This window comes from Dysidea avara, chromosome 8, assembly GCF_963678975.1.
Source record: "Dysidea avara chromosome 8, odDysAvar1.4, whole genome shotgun sequence".
In the NCBI taxonomy this organism is placed as follows: domain Eukaryota; kingdom Metazoa; phylum Porifera; class Demospongiae; order Dictyoceratida; family Dysideidae; genus Dysidea; species Dysidea avara.
Window position 1 is genome coordinate 21,961,521 of NC_089279.1, and position 15,850 is coordinate 21,977,370.

General features: G+C 37.6%; 1 protein-coding gene across 1 annotated transcript; it reads right to left on the reverse strand.

Annotated features, from left to right (window-relative positions):
- Nucleotides 1-10,078: 10,078 nt before the first annotated feature.
- On the reverse strand, nt 10,079-11,110 carry LOC136264848 (rhodopsin, GQ-coupled-like). The gene has a single exon (XM_066059608.1). It carries the CDS (start codon nt 11,108-11,110, stop codon nt 10,079-10,081), a length of 1,032 nt encoding a protein of 343 aa, XP_065915680.1.
- Nucleotides 11,111-15,850: the final 4,740 nt, after the last annotated feature.

Here is a 15,850-nt window from a genome sequence, read left to right on the forward strand (position 1 = left end):
TACAAAGCTGGACTCTCTCTCTCTCTCTCTCTCTCTCTCTCTCTCTCTCTCTATATATATATATATATATATATATATATATATATGTGACTGGATTTTGGAAAAACGATCCAAATCGCACATTGGAAGTTCCGAGATAAACGGTTTTAAAGAATTGAAGCCAGCATAACTCTCCAAGGATAGCTAGCAAGCACGCGTATGAAATTTACACAAAAGATGCATCAATCTGTTACCTTTCAAGCCACTTCCAGTACTTGTAGCTGCTTGTACAGTTTCCCGCCAAATAAGATAGAAAATCTGAGCAGTTGGACGAGCGAAGTAGTATCACGAGTGCTCACAAAGGGGTGGAGGCTAGGGGTGGAGGCTGGGGGTGGAGGCTGGGGGTGGAGGCTGGGGGTGGAGGCTGGGGGTGGAGGCTGGGGGTGGAGGCTGGGGGTGGTGGGGAGGGCAAAAGTTAGACCTCAAAATGGAGGCAGACCACGATTGGAGTCCAGACACGAGATTACAGGGCTGTGCTGGCTCCTTAGTGGCTGATATGTAGCAAAATCAACAGAGAACACGTCTGGCCAACATTATAAGGCTGTCCACCAGTAAACCACTGACTCTTGCCAAGCCAGGTCCTTCACAAGGCCTGAAACCGCCATTTGAGCACTCCACACCACCCAGAAAAGACGTGTGTAAAAACCAGCCTCGTGTAGTTTGAGTAGTGCTGAGGGTCAAAACTTGTAGTACGATGGTGTAGCTATCCACTGGTGGTGTTAGTTTGATTTTGCCTGATGTGCGATTTGGATCGGTTCTGTAAAATCTGGTCACATATATGGGTTGTTAGTTCATTGTGTAGTGCAGGTTAATTTAGACACATTATATGGACCATGGCATAGCTACTTGCACTTATGTACACCCCAACTCTGGACTCAGAGGAATAGTACAGTTGATAAATCCTGAGGTGAAGCTGAGGGGTTTATCAATGGTAAACTTCCTCTGACTTTGGAGTTGGGGTGTATATAAGTGCTTGTAGCCATTCATTTGTATACTGATAATGTGCTGTATATATTGTAATTAACTATACTACATCTCATAGGAGCTGTGAAGTACGTGTCACAGATAATGACGAGGCAAATTATAATTACTTTTGAGATTCCTTACTGATGTACTAAAGATAACTGATCCCATTATAACATGACTATAATTTTATTAGCACTGGTGTTTAGTAACAATTTTATTAAGCATAAGGGTAACCATTTTTAGCTGGAAGTGCGCATCATGAAGGTATTTAAAATAATTTATTATATTGCTTATATGGCATACATATTATAGTTTTATGAATATAGCTAATAAGCATATATGACTTTAGTCTGTATAAAAGTTAGCATGTAGTTTTATAAAATCTCATAGTCTGGAAATACTAGCTAACATCTATAATCTATGGTTTGTAATGCATGGTTCTCTAGTACACTACAGTGAGAAAGTTATTCACTGTGCTTTGGTGTCTTTAGGTAAACTACTGTTTTGGAGCCTGTTGATATATGCTGTGATGGCATTAAAAGGCCGGATGGCATGTCCTTATGCATGGGGTTTATCCCTACCTTGGGAATCTAACTGTTCTGATACCCTTGCCCCATCTGATGTGTTACCTTTTCCAGTGGTGCCAGCTGGCTGGCAATTTCTGCAGATTCTGCAAAGTATTCATTATTAACTATTTCTTTTCACTTCTTTTCCCTTTTTGTTGAGCCCTTGGGTGTTTGGGTCTTGTGCACACTTGTAGATAGGTTCCTGAGTTGTGGAGTAGACTGGAGACAAGAGGGCTCCACAATTTTTGACCAGAAAATTTGATATATATATCAAGACACATGGTAGTCGTGCGGCCCAAGAAGCCGGCGCGCAACTCCGTGAGTATATTGACAGGAAGAAAGAAAACGCAATTTTCGCACCTCCGTAGCTCTGTGCTGCCTTGATGAAACAAGACAAATTTTGCTGTGTACATTCCCTCCATTTTCAGTACTCCACATTCCAAATTTGAGCGAAATCGCTTCAGGCATTCCTGAGATATGCGACTTCAAAAATTGGCTTAGTTTCTTCGTTTGTTTTTTTCTTCTTATTTTTCTTCCTCTTTTCGCACACTTACAAAAACTGCTATAAAACGCGAACGCGTTATCCGATTGCCTTGAAATTTGGCACACAGAAGGGGGGTATAAAGGCGCATCTCTGTACCAACTTTGGCTGGAATACCATAAACAGGCAAAGAGTTATGAGCGATTATGCACGAAAAATAACACCAATATGTTGTCACGCCTACAGGGTAAACCGCGTATGGAAAGAAGCTGAAAATCGGTGGGTGAATAGGTTAACTATTGAACCTCAAACCTTTTGTGGTTTGAAAGAAATCGAGCTAAAAACCAGGAAGATACAGCGAAAAATCAACATGTGTGTAACAATTACGCAATCGAGATTAGCTAGTTTTTATTATTATTATTATTATTATGCTTGCCACGCCTACCAGATAAACCACTTGGGGTAATGCTTAGAAAATCGCTGTACAGATGGAGTTATCATCTTAGAAAGGCTCTTCAATGGTGTAGAAAAATCAGACTTAAAGCCACGGAGTTATAACACGAAATCCAACTTGGTGTAGCAAGTGCGAGATCGAGATACTCTAATAGAGCAGTCATCCTAATAGAGCAGTCACCCTGAACAGAATTCAAGAGATCAGTTAGAAATAAGTAACCTGTATAGAGATCAGCTACAAACAAATCACCCTATAGAGAGTTCAGCTACAAACAATTCACCCTGTTCAGACATCAGTTAGAAGAAGTTTTCTTGTAGAGAGTTCAGTAACAAACAAATCACCCTGTTGAAAGATCAGCTAGAAGATGTCACCTTATAGATAGTTCAGTTACAAAGAAACCACCATGTAGAGAATTCAGCTACAAAGTAGTGACCCTGTAGATACATCAGCTAGAAGAAGTTACCTTGTAGAGAGTTCAGCTACAAAGAAACCATTCTGTAAAGAGCTCAGCTGCAAACAAATCACCTATACAGAATTCAGCTACAAACAAATCACCCTGTAGAGAGATCAGCTAGAAGAAGTTACCTTGTAGATAGTTCAGCTACAAACAAATAACCCTGTAGAGAGATCAGCTAGAAGAAGTTACCTTGTAGATAGTTCAGCTACAAACAAATCATCCTGTAGAGAGATCAGCTAGAAGAAGTTACCTTGTAGATAGTTCAGCTACAAACAATTCACCCTGTACAGAGCTCAGTTAAAAGAGGTTTCCTTGTACAGAGTTCAGCTACAGACAAATCACCCTGTAGAGAGATCAGTTAGAAGAAGTTACCTTGTAGATCGTTCAGCTACAAACAATTCACCCTGTAAAGAAATCAGCTAGAAGAAGTTACCTTGTAGAGAGTTCAGCTACAAAGAAACCATCATGTAGAGAATTCAGCCGCAAACAACTCATGTATAGAGAGTTCAGCTACAAACAAATCTCCCTGTAGAGAGATCAGCTAAGAGAAGTTTCCTTGTAGAGAGTTCTGCTACAAACAAATCACCCTGTAGAAAGATCAGCTATAGAAGAAATCACCTTGTAGAGAGTTCAGCTACAAAGAAACTATCATGTAGAGAGTTCAACTACAAACAAATCACCCTGTAGAAAGATCAGCTATAGAAGAAATCACCTTGTAGAGAGTTCAGCTACAAAGAAACCATCATGTAGAGAGTTCAGCTACAAACAAATCAGCCTGTAGAGAGATCAGCTAGAAGAAATTACCTTGGAGAGAGTTCAGCTACAAAGAAACCATCATGTAGAGAGTTCAGCTGCAAACAAATCACCTGTAGAGAGTTAAGCTACAAACAAATCTCCCTGTAGAGAGATCAGCTAGAAGAAGTCACCTTGCAGGTAGTTCAGTTACAAAGAAATAAACCATGTAGAGAGTTCAGCTGCAAACAAATCACCTGTAGAGAGTTCAGCTAGAAACAAGTCACCCTGTAGAGAGATCAGCTAGAAACAAGTCACCTTGTAGAGAGTTCAGCTAGAAGAAGTCACATTGTAGAGCTACAAAGAAACTACCATGTAGAGTTCAGCTGCAAACAAATCACCCTGTAGAGAACTCAGCTACAAACAAATCGCCCTGTAGAAAGATTAGCTAGAAGAAGTTACCTTATAGGGAGTTCAGCTATGAACAGATCACCCTGTAGGGAGTTCAGCTACAAACAAATCACCCTGTAGAGAGTTCAGCTACAAACAAATCACCCTGTAGAGAGTTCAGTTACAAAGACACCACCATATAGAGAGTTCAGCTGCAAAAAAAATCAATCACTCTGCTGAGAGTTCAGCTAGAAGAAGTCACCTTGTAGAGAGTTAAGCTGCAAATAAATCACCGTGTAGAGAATTCAGCTACAAACAAATCACCCTGTAGCAAGATCAGCTAGAAGAAGTTACCTTGTAGAGAGTTCAGCTACAAAGAAACCACCATGTAGAGAGTTCAGCTGCAAACAAATCACCTGTAGAGAGTTCAGCTAGAAACAAGTCACCCTGTAGAGAGATCAGCTAAACACAAGTCACCCTGTAGAGAGTTCAGCTAGAAGAAGTCACATTGTAGAGAGTTCAGCTACAAAGAAACTACCACGTAGAGAGTTCAGCTGCAAACAAATCATCCTGTAGAGAGTTCAGCTAGAAGAAGTCACCTTTTAGAGAGTTCAGCTACAAAGCAACCACCATGTAAAGAGTTCAGCTGCAAAAAAACTCAATCACCTTATAGAAAGATCGTCTAGAAGAAGTTACCTTGTAGAGGGTTCAGCTAGAAGAAGTCACGTTGTAGAGAGTTCAGCTACAAAGAAACCACCATTTAGAGAGTTTGGCTGCAAACAAATCACCCAGTAGAAAATTCAGCTATGAACAGATCACCCTGTTGAGAGATCAGCTAGAAACAAGTCACCTTGTAGAGAGTTCAGCTAGAAGAAGTCACGTTGTAGAGAGTTCAGCTACAAAGAAACCACCATTTAAAGAGTTTGGCTGCAAACAAATCACCCAGTAGAAAATTCAGCTATGAACAGATCACCCTGTTGAGAGTTCAGTTAGAAACAAGGAATCCTGTAGAGAGATCACCTAGAAGTATCGCCTTGTAGAGAGTTCAGCTACAAACAAATCACCTGTAGAGAGTTCAGCTACAAACAAATCACCCTGTAGAGAGATCAGCTAGAAGAAGTCACCTTGTAGAGAGTTCAGCTATAAAGAAACCACCATGTAGAGAATTCAGCTGCAAACAAACACCCTGTAGAGAACTCAGCTACAAACAAATCGCCCTGTAGAAAGATCAGCTAGAAGAAGGTACCTTGTAGGGATTTCAGCTACAAACAAATCACCCTGTAGAGAGTTCAGCTACAAAGAAACCATTCTGTAAAGAGCTCAGCTGCAAACAAATCACTTGTACAGAATTCAGCTACAAACAAATCACCCTGTAGAGAGATCAGCTAGAAGAAATTACCTTGTAGATAGTTCAGCTACAAACAAATCACCCTGTAGAAAGATCAGTTAGAAGAAGTTACCTTGGAGAAAGTTCAGCTACAAAGTAACCATTTTGTAAAGAGCTCAGCTGCAAACAAATCACCTGTACAGAATTCAACTACGAACAAATCACCCTGTAGAGAGATCAGGTATAAGAAGTTACCTTGTAGATAGTTCAGCCACAAACAAATCTCCCTGTAGAGAGATCAGCTAGAAGAAATTACCTTGTAGAGAGTTCAGCTACAAAGAAACCACCATGTAGAGAGTTCAGCTGCAAAGAAATCACCCTGTAGAAAATTCTGCCAGAAACAAATTGCCCTGTAGAAAGATCAGTTAGAAGAAGTTACCTTTTAGAGACACAAAGAAACCATTCTGTAAAGAGCTCAGCTGCAAACAAATCACCTATACAAAATTCAGCTACAAACACATCACCCTGTAGAGAGATCAGCTAGAAGAAGTTACCTTGTAGATCATTCAGCTACAAACAATTCACCCTGTAGAGAGAGCAATTAGAAGAAGTCACCTTGTAGAGTGTTCAGTTACAAAGAAACCACCATGGAGATTTCTGTAATCAATATAATATTATGTGACCGGATTTGCGAAAAGGGGTCTTCCACACACATCCAATTCCGTAACTGTTGGAGACCATAACTCAGTGTTCAAGTAACATATTAACCTGAAAATTTCACCACGTATTCAGCTATAGTGGTGCTCACCACTGTCCAAACTTCAAGGCAATAGCTCTTTCCAATCTGAAGTTATCAATTGTCAAAGTTGGCAAATTGGATGTGTTACTTCTGGAAGACCCCTTTTCGCAAATCCAGTCACATATGTATTATACAGTATATATAATTTGTACATTTACTGATAAAATATTTAAAGTACATCTACTTCATCTTTTCTTCTTCCTGTAGTAAAGAAAAAAACATAGGTTAAAAAAGTCCCAAAGCAGGCCATAGGCTGGCTTTGGGGTATACAAATACAAAAAGAAATGAAATCTAATCCAAAACAGCCAAGCTGTAAAAAAAGTGTGCGGCCCTCAGAAAGGCTATGGTGAAAAAAGATGTGAAATCCAAGGTGGCGGCCAAGAAATGGCTGTGATGGTAGGTTAATGGTAAAAATTTTAATAATGACAATTTAGGTAAATTTTGTGAAGCGGCACAAAAATTCACCTGAATTGTCGTTATTAAAATTTTTACCATTAACCTACCATCACAGCCATTTCTTGGCCGCCACCTTGGATTTCACATCTTTTTTCACCATAGCCTTTCTGAGGGCCGCACACTTTTTTTACAACTTGGCTGTTTTGGATTAGATATATATATACACAACAATGTATTCCAAGAATGCTGCATTCTATGATGGAATAGAGACCATTTCATTATCACAGGATTGGGCAGAGTTTGCTTAATTCTTTGACCACAGAATTAATGTGGTAGATGACATAGTTAGCAAGTAATGGCAGTTTATCTGATTTACATTATAAGAAGTTACCTTAACACATCCAGCAATCCCTTCACTGCAAAACTTCCATCTGCTACTAGCATGTATACCAATACCTGACTGCTCAATAACTTATCTTCTGGTACCACTGATGGTGTCTATTCCTTGAATCTTCATGATCTCCTCTGGTTTGTAATTGCTGTTGGTTTAAAATTTACAATTGCATGCATCTGGAACAAGATTCCATTTAACATTTTATCATAGTCAAATTGTAATGCTTTTCATCACACTGTAAAGCATTACTTTTTTGGTTCTGTGTAATCTTTCTGTTACTTTGTGTTGTGTGTGTGTGTGTGTGTGTGTGTGTGTGTGTGTGTGTTTTCTTGCTTTTTGTACATGTTCTCTTTGTAGCTAATTTTGTATGCTGTAGTAACTTATATGTATACGTATCTGTGTAATATTCTGGGGAAACACCTTAATAACTCACCCTGAGCCTAGGTGAGAAAGAAAGCCTGTAGCATTAGCCTGTATAGTGGCAGTCAGTCAATAGAAATTAAAACTAATTTTTGAGTTGATCTTTGACATAGAGACTAACTTCAGTGCATTTAAAGGACACGTCCAAACTCAACCACAAAAGCCACTGTGACACACATAGAATCTATATATATATATAAAGCTGTCTGTCTGTCCATCCGTCACACCACTTACTCACCAAACCTAACACGGGAAACCTTAAGTGTAGACTGGCTAAGGCTTCCCATGTTTTTGTAGCTCAAGACTTTCAATTTTTGCCAACTCAAGCTTATCATTGGGAACTAAGAGAGTAGTGTATCAAACAACAGTGTTAGCTGTGCTATTGTGTGGGGCTGAAACGTGGACTCTTAAGGCTCCCCATGTGAGGCATTTGACTGTTTTTCATAATCATTGTATCAGAATTATTTTAGGGGTCTCCAGATATGAACAGTGGCAACAACACCTTACTTCAGCTGCTTTGCGTGACAAGTTTGGCATTGAGCAAATATCTAAGATAATCATGGAGAGGCTACCTGTATGGAGAGATGAAGAAAAAGAGACCTGTTCATGGACCCAAAAAGCATTGTAGGGATCTTGTTTCTATTGACTTACTTTAAGTGACAGCTGGCAGGAACTCTATTTGGATAGGGACACATAGTATAAGCGTTGTCAAGAAGGGATATCTCAGCTGTGCCCCATTGGAGGGAACTTGTGTGCTGCCAACAACCAGTCTTTGGGTGGAACATTTACTTGTTATAGGGCAATGAAGGCACTGGTGTAGGAAGGATCACTGAAGAGTTGAGTCAAAACCACAAATAAACAACTGTGGCGATTTGCACACCTCCCTTAACAAGTTATTATAACCAACCTGAGTTCAATTCCCACCTAGGTCATAATTTTTTCACTTTTGATGCACCTTGTTGTTCTATCTGTTCCATGCAAGTCTTCATCTGCAAACTCTTATGCTCAGTTTTCAGCACTGGCAATATCTGCCTTACATCATATGGAACTCTTATAATTATCACTTTTTGGGTTGGGCAGGTGAATTGCCAACATATTTGTCCATCTGTGTGTTGGTCCAGTGTGTTGTATTAGAGTAGGTAAAAGCTTCTTTCATACTTACAGCTGTAGTATCCAGAATGATCTACATCTATATGTTTTAAGCACATAGGTGTGCAGTGACATGCAAAACTGTTTGTTCAGATTTACCTCATTACTACTACTGTAGTAGTAAATAAGCAACTTGCACGATTGGACAGACACTACCGTACATCTGAAAAATGATATTACAGTGGAACCTCAATTATCAGAACTAATTGTGGGGAAAGTGAACTTCCAATGCATTTATATACAGAGGTTTGCTCAACTACTCTAATAAAGCATACACTTGTTGACAAAATACCCTAATTGAACAGTCAATTTGGTGTTTGGATAATTGAGAGTTCGGTTAATCAGTGTTCGGATAATCAAGATTCCACTGTACTGGAATCATGCAGATACCATAGTTTACACTGAGGAACTGCGTGTGTCCTGGCACAACTGTTTCACTATTCCTGCTTACACCCTTTCACTCTAAAGGATCATTCATTACATTAATGGTCAATTACACTGTAGGCATTTAGAACTGGGTTTTTGTATGGCAAGAGGTATATGTGTCACTACAACATCAGAACTGAAAGTGCTTAGCATATAGACCCTTTACTTGCCATGCAGTAACTATACTTGCAAATTATATATGCTGGCGGCTTTAAATTATGCACAAGTTCATTTCTCGTTGATGACAGTAAGGTAAACATCATGCAGAAACTGAAACTACATGTGTACACCACCTGTAATGTAAGGTATACTGTATATACAATTGTCTTATATAGCTCACATGCAGTTTACCTAATTAGCCCTACATGCTGATTATTTCACTCTATGTACTTTAAAATGGCATAAGGATCATGTACTTTAAAGCAGTATCGACATACATGATACACAGCAATATAGGACCCTATTATTTATGCTTGGTTCCCATGCAATATATTAATCATTAGTTGTCCTGCATGTAAAGCAGGTACCAATGCTTTTGTTCTTTACAGCACGTTGAAGTCACTGGTAGGGAAGATTCACTGAATATTTGAACTACATTCCTGTCAAAACCACAAACAAACAACTTTGGTGTTTTGTATCATTAATTTCAGCAGGATGGCATAAGGAAACCTCTGCTCTTTAAAAAAAGTGACGTAACTATGCACACCACATGGCTACATGAGCAGTGCTTGTGTTTAATGCTTGGTCCCTGTTCACGACATTAAAATATTTAATGTGGAGATGGATTAGATGGTCCTGCACGTAGGGCAGGTACCAGTGCTAGTTATATATATATATATATGATGGCTTTGGCTCATATATTTGACACTGTTGTGATTCTATATAATGTGTGTGTGTGTGTGTATGTGCATTTTGTATACACTGAATGCCAAGGATTGATATAACAATAATCATAACAGCTCTTGGAAATATATATGATTCAAAAATGGGTTAAATATATACAACAGCACACAATAAAATAATAATATAACAAATGCTGATACAACATACTGTATGTACACAGATAAAATCCATGCAATTCTTCATGGTTGTGGGGCAACAGAGTTAAATTTGTTAATCCTTAACAATCTTCTCAAGCGCTTCATCATTGGTTCACGAACTTGTTTAAAGTACAGCCCATATACAAGGACAGAGTAAAACTGCAGCACTAGTTCCATGTTTGGAGAAACGACATAATCCATAAGGTCTTGATATATTTGAGAGTCGATGAGCAGCCTTCCTAGTACTTGTACTGGTATAAAGAACAGAGCAATGAATATGTATCCAGAAATGACCACAAGTAATGTGATGATGGGCTTCCTGTTCTGTCTAATTCTGTGCTGTTTCTTCTTTAAAGCTGCTAGGTTGTCAGACTGGCTGTTGTGTCCTGATAATTTTGTTTCCTTCTCAATTTGCTTATGGACCTGGTAAGCTTTCATGGCTAAGTAAATGTTAAGTATCATGGTAAGAATTGATGCCACAAATGTTGGTATCATAATAATAAAGACAAGTTGAGCATATCCTTTTCCATCAAATGAGCAAGTTCCATATTCTGGCACTTCATTGACACCATCTCCACCATCAATAAAGGCATAAGCAGTAGGTATGATAGCTAACAACCATGCACCACCCACGATAGCAGTTACTACACGAGGTGTCATCGTTCTGTTGTACTTGAAAGGAGAAGTTACCGCTATCACCTTGTCAGCTGCTATTATCACAAATGATGTGATACTAACATAAAAGGGCAGTGTTCGAAGTTTCCATGGATCGCAACTGATGAAGAACTCCACTCCTAACTGATAACCAATCATCATTGCACCAGACAACAATGTGCCAGATAATGTATATAGTATACCTGATGTCAGTAGGTTGGCAACAAATATATTATGAGGCCTGTGTAAATTCCTTGTAGTTTTGATGGTATAGACCACCCAACCAACCAGCAGCATGTTGACCAGTGTAGCAGTCAGTTTGAACACCAAGGATAGGTAGGGAACATATCCAGGAAGAACAGAACCTCGATCATCTATCTCCTGATTGGTTCCTGAGCCAAAGTAATCCATTCCACTCATGTCTGGACACCTTCACTAAACAACACTCTTCAAACTACACACCACTAGTTATGGGGCACAGATGCATCATTAACACCTGTTATTTTTTATATAAGGAAGCACTTGTAGTTACATCAAAGATCTGACAGTTAACACAATTTGACTGTCAGCTCTATCACAAGCTGACAGTAAACACATACTGTAATTGTGTGCATTGTAGTGTGTCATCCATCTATCCTGTTTTAAAACTATGTGCATGCAGCTAATCTTTTTGCATGTCCTGCATATAGCTAATTATATACACACATCCTGCTGCAGTATGTACTTCTCTATACTTTATAAGGAGGGGTATCTCTTTGTGTATGCATTTTTTGAATGCTGGCAGTGCACATGTGCATTAAATATTCCTTAATGCATTATCAGCTGATTACTATGAACCTCAAATTCACTTCAAAAATACTATGATGAAAAAGTCCGCTTGTATAATTTGTTGCTAATGTACTGCTGTAGCAAAGTTTTGCCAGAGTGATCATTTATCTACGAAGAAATTAGGTTTATAATAAAGCAGAAAGTGAAAATTATTTGAACTCTTATATTTATGGCAATTTCAAATGCTATAGCAGAAGGAAATCAAATTAAAAATTTAAGTATGCCATTTATAAGGTTGAAAATAATTTTCTTTTTATGTATGATGCAAAGTAAATGGTGAACGCTCTAATGGAATCCCAAAGTCTTGACCCCTATTGACCCTCACTACATTAATGTTACATTTTGAATCAGCTCTGCAGGTAATATTATATTATGATATTTAGTGATTAAGTACAATAATGCCCATTTTTGTACCAAACTTCTTCATTTTGACATGTAGCTAATCACTGAATATGAAACTTATTGTAACCTTGATAGTACAGACCACCCTTGCAGCCAGGTTGCACCAGCTGCAGTGCAGCAGTCATCAGGATAAGTGGGAAAAATAACAGAGCCATGGCAATGAGCCAGAAGGAGCCACACTACTCATGTCTGAACAGCTTCACTTAAGGCACACCACTGGTATTGCTAACATGCATTTTAAAGCTCTTGTTGCATAACTAAGTACACAAAGAAACTGATAACCTCATTGTCAGGTCTGTTACAAGATGAAATACACATACAGTGGACTGTATAGTCATTTGCCAATTTTCCAATTCTTTTAAGCAAAAGTTAATGCAAAATGTACTTCTTTCCAGCTCAGTAGCAGAGAAGGAATGAAAGAGGACACACTAGATAGCTTTTGTAGTAACAGATGTTAGTTATTGTGTAAATGGAACAAAGCAAAACACTACAGTATGGTCAATATTAAATCAGGCATGCGCACACAGCTGGCTGCAGGGTTGTTTTACTAAATAGCATGTGTGTATTGTATAATTTATTGTTTGTGTTTCTGCACCAATGCATGCATGTGTGAGCAAAATGGTTTACACTACAAAAAGCCTGCAGTGTATGAGAAGTGAAGGCCGTATAAAGCCAGTAATAGCCTTCCAGGTAAGTAATAAGCTATGCATTGAGGCAATTTATATTCTTGTCAAGATCAATTTGATATACAGGTGAAGTGATCATGAAGTCATGAAGATGTTGTGAATTTCTTTTACAATGGGCTGTACAGGAAAAACAGTGTATCCTATATCTTTGTAGGCTACCAAGAGTAACAAATTTCTTCAAGGTGAAAGGGGGCATGTCCCATACGTATATGCAAATGAAAAAAATGAAGAGGTTTCTCAGAGAATTTTCACTCTATAAAACAGTTTTGAAGCAATTGTACGTACTTTGCAACTGTGGTTTAAAGTGGATTGTTCAAGTTGTGCTTCCTTAGTAGCATAGATAATAGTATACAGGTTATGTGCATAGCAATGAATTACAAAAAATAATTCACAGATTACAAAATACATCACATTGCAATATTTAAACCAAATTCTAATCAGCTAGTTAAATAAATAATAGCATAGCATTATGTAAACTAGATATTAATTAATTTTCTATTTGGACAACTGCTAGGTTTTTAAGAGTAGGACAACTTTTTATACAAAAGGATTTAAGTGTAAAAATAATGTTAAAAAGTAAATAATATAAAAGCGAGAAGCTATTAAAATGATGACTATAGGTACTAAGCATTAACAAAAGGTTTTCGACATTATAAGTGAACTGGCTTAATATTTTAATTTGAATCTATGTCAAAAGGTTCCAGCAGTATACATAAGAAGCAAAAGTAGTAACAAGATGTTTTTTTTTTGTCTTTTATCCCACTTAATTGTATGGTACTCCCATCTGTGCTAGTGTCTGTCTGAGGACTCGCCATACATATATATTTAATGTAAACATACACATTGTTTCATCATTATGATGGTTCTTCCTCTCTCAAAACAAATGACACATGCACTATCAGACTGTTGATGTAGCTACACAATTATTAGCTAACTTAACATATTATCTGCTCAAAAATAACAAGGTACAGACTTTTATGTTAAATGTAAAAATAATAGCCTGTATAAACTGTGTGAAATCTTCTCTACATTAAATAGTTGCCAGTCCTTCATGGTAGCTTTCTTTGCTGTTCTTCTGAAAGGTCAGTTTGCTACCAACATGACATGTATACCTAATAAGTATACAGTATCTATAAGTATAAAATTCATGTGGAGACTACAGACTTAAGCCTAAATACACGAAGCACAACTGTAGCCATTTTCAAGTACGTCACATCCCTGTCAATTCTATTTTGTATGTCTATACCTTTCTTTTAACTCCTGCCACAGGTTTAGGTGTAACTGGTTGAAAAAATGAATCATTTCTTTATTTAGTTGCTCCTTGTCTGCTCTTTAAGATTTTCTTTACTCCATTTTTGATTCTATCCTCCCTACAAATATATACATAGACAACCTACAAACAAATACTGGGTAATCAAGCTCATTTGTGTGTGAACTAAGGAAGTACATGCAATTCTACGATGTAGCATACAATTAAGAGGTAACAGTTGATAACAACTACAGTTATTCTATTTACAGTATGATCATGACAGTTTTACTACATATATGTAACAGGTTGATTACGTATATACTTCTAAAACCAGGCATCTGATAAATAGGGAATTAACTATATGCATTAAAAAATTACAAAATACATACCATCCAATTAGCTAATTAGCCTTTGTTTCGTAACAACATACAATTATTATGTAAAATGTAATTAAACGTACTGCTAAGGAAACGTAACTTGAATAAATACTGAAAATTATGCACAGAAGTATCTACCCAACTCTTTAATAGTTTGTCTATCGTGTATTCTTGTACAAGTTCTCTGGGCAAAGCCCCAAGACTGCTTTTTGTTTCATATACATTGGTACATAAGTAGTGGACATGCTCCCCTTCAACTTTAAGGAGTTACTTTATTCCTGATAGCCTATGAGGCCTTCTATGATGATTTTTGTACTGCCAAACCTAATGGGAAAGTTGTTCACAAAGTCTGTGAAGACTTGCTACACCTGTATTTCTATTGGCAGATAGAAACCACCTCAAAGCAAAGTTTATATAAAGTAAAGTTTAAGACGGGCTTCATTTGGCCTTAATTTCTTGCATGTAGACCAAGCATAGGTACATAGATAGGTGCACGCATGCACACACACACACACATTATTACAAAATGATATCAGGTGGCCACAGCCAGTTGTGGGCATGCGTCTGGTTTGACAATTGGAGTTGATATCAGAGCAAACAACGAAACTAGCATATTAGCATTATAACTTTTTTCTAATGCATGTATGTAGCCCTAAATCCTACCTGAAGGATTTTTCTTCCACCACAAAATTGCTTCATTTGGAGGTTGCCACTTCAAACTATATTAATTACAAAATTACAAATAAGCCACCATACGTCACCAATTTTGTTCTCAAGAAACAAGTTTATAATTATCAGTTTAGTGTTTATTAAAGTTACAATGATCATTGCAGTATCATTGCCGCATGTGCATGCAGAATTAGCATCAACAGTTTCCTTTCACAGCAATTAGTATAATTGTATAAATTACCATCAATTAGGAATAGCCACATGCATACGAATGCATTGTGAAATACCACAAGATAAACATAATTTGACAAACCAGATTTCCACGTACACCTCCAGTTTTGAAGGACCACCCCTGTAGGAATACCAAAAATATAATACAACATTTGGAAAAATTGTGTGAAAATTTCTATATAGGTCAACAGAATGCTGAGAGGTCAAGTTACAGTTGGTTCAAGTCAAAGAATCGGATGTACATGTGTATATGGATATTCAAAGCCTAGTTTTGTTGAATTCAGTCACATACACGGATTGTGACAAGACAACCGCAAAGTTTGATGGTTGTTATGTAATCATATTAACAACATAAACAAACAAATTAATTTTTAGTTTTGTGCAGATTATTTCTATATATCCCAACAGAAGTAGTTAACACCTATACAAGAACAATGCCTGAAGAAATTAGTGGATGATTTACAATCAGTAGTACAATGTATACACATAGCTGTTTAGTGCGCATAAAAACAAACACCTGCAGATCTGTCATATTTATTTTTATTGTTCTACAACTAGCTACATTTGCAGAATTACAAGGATGGTGGGGCACAAAAGAAGACAGTACAATTGAAAAGTGATCTGAAGAACTAATGAAAATCAATGCAAGAAACTGCAAATCGGAGATAATTAATATGATTGGCATGAGCATCATTGCAGCCATTTCTTGGCCGCCACC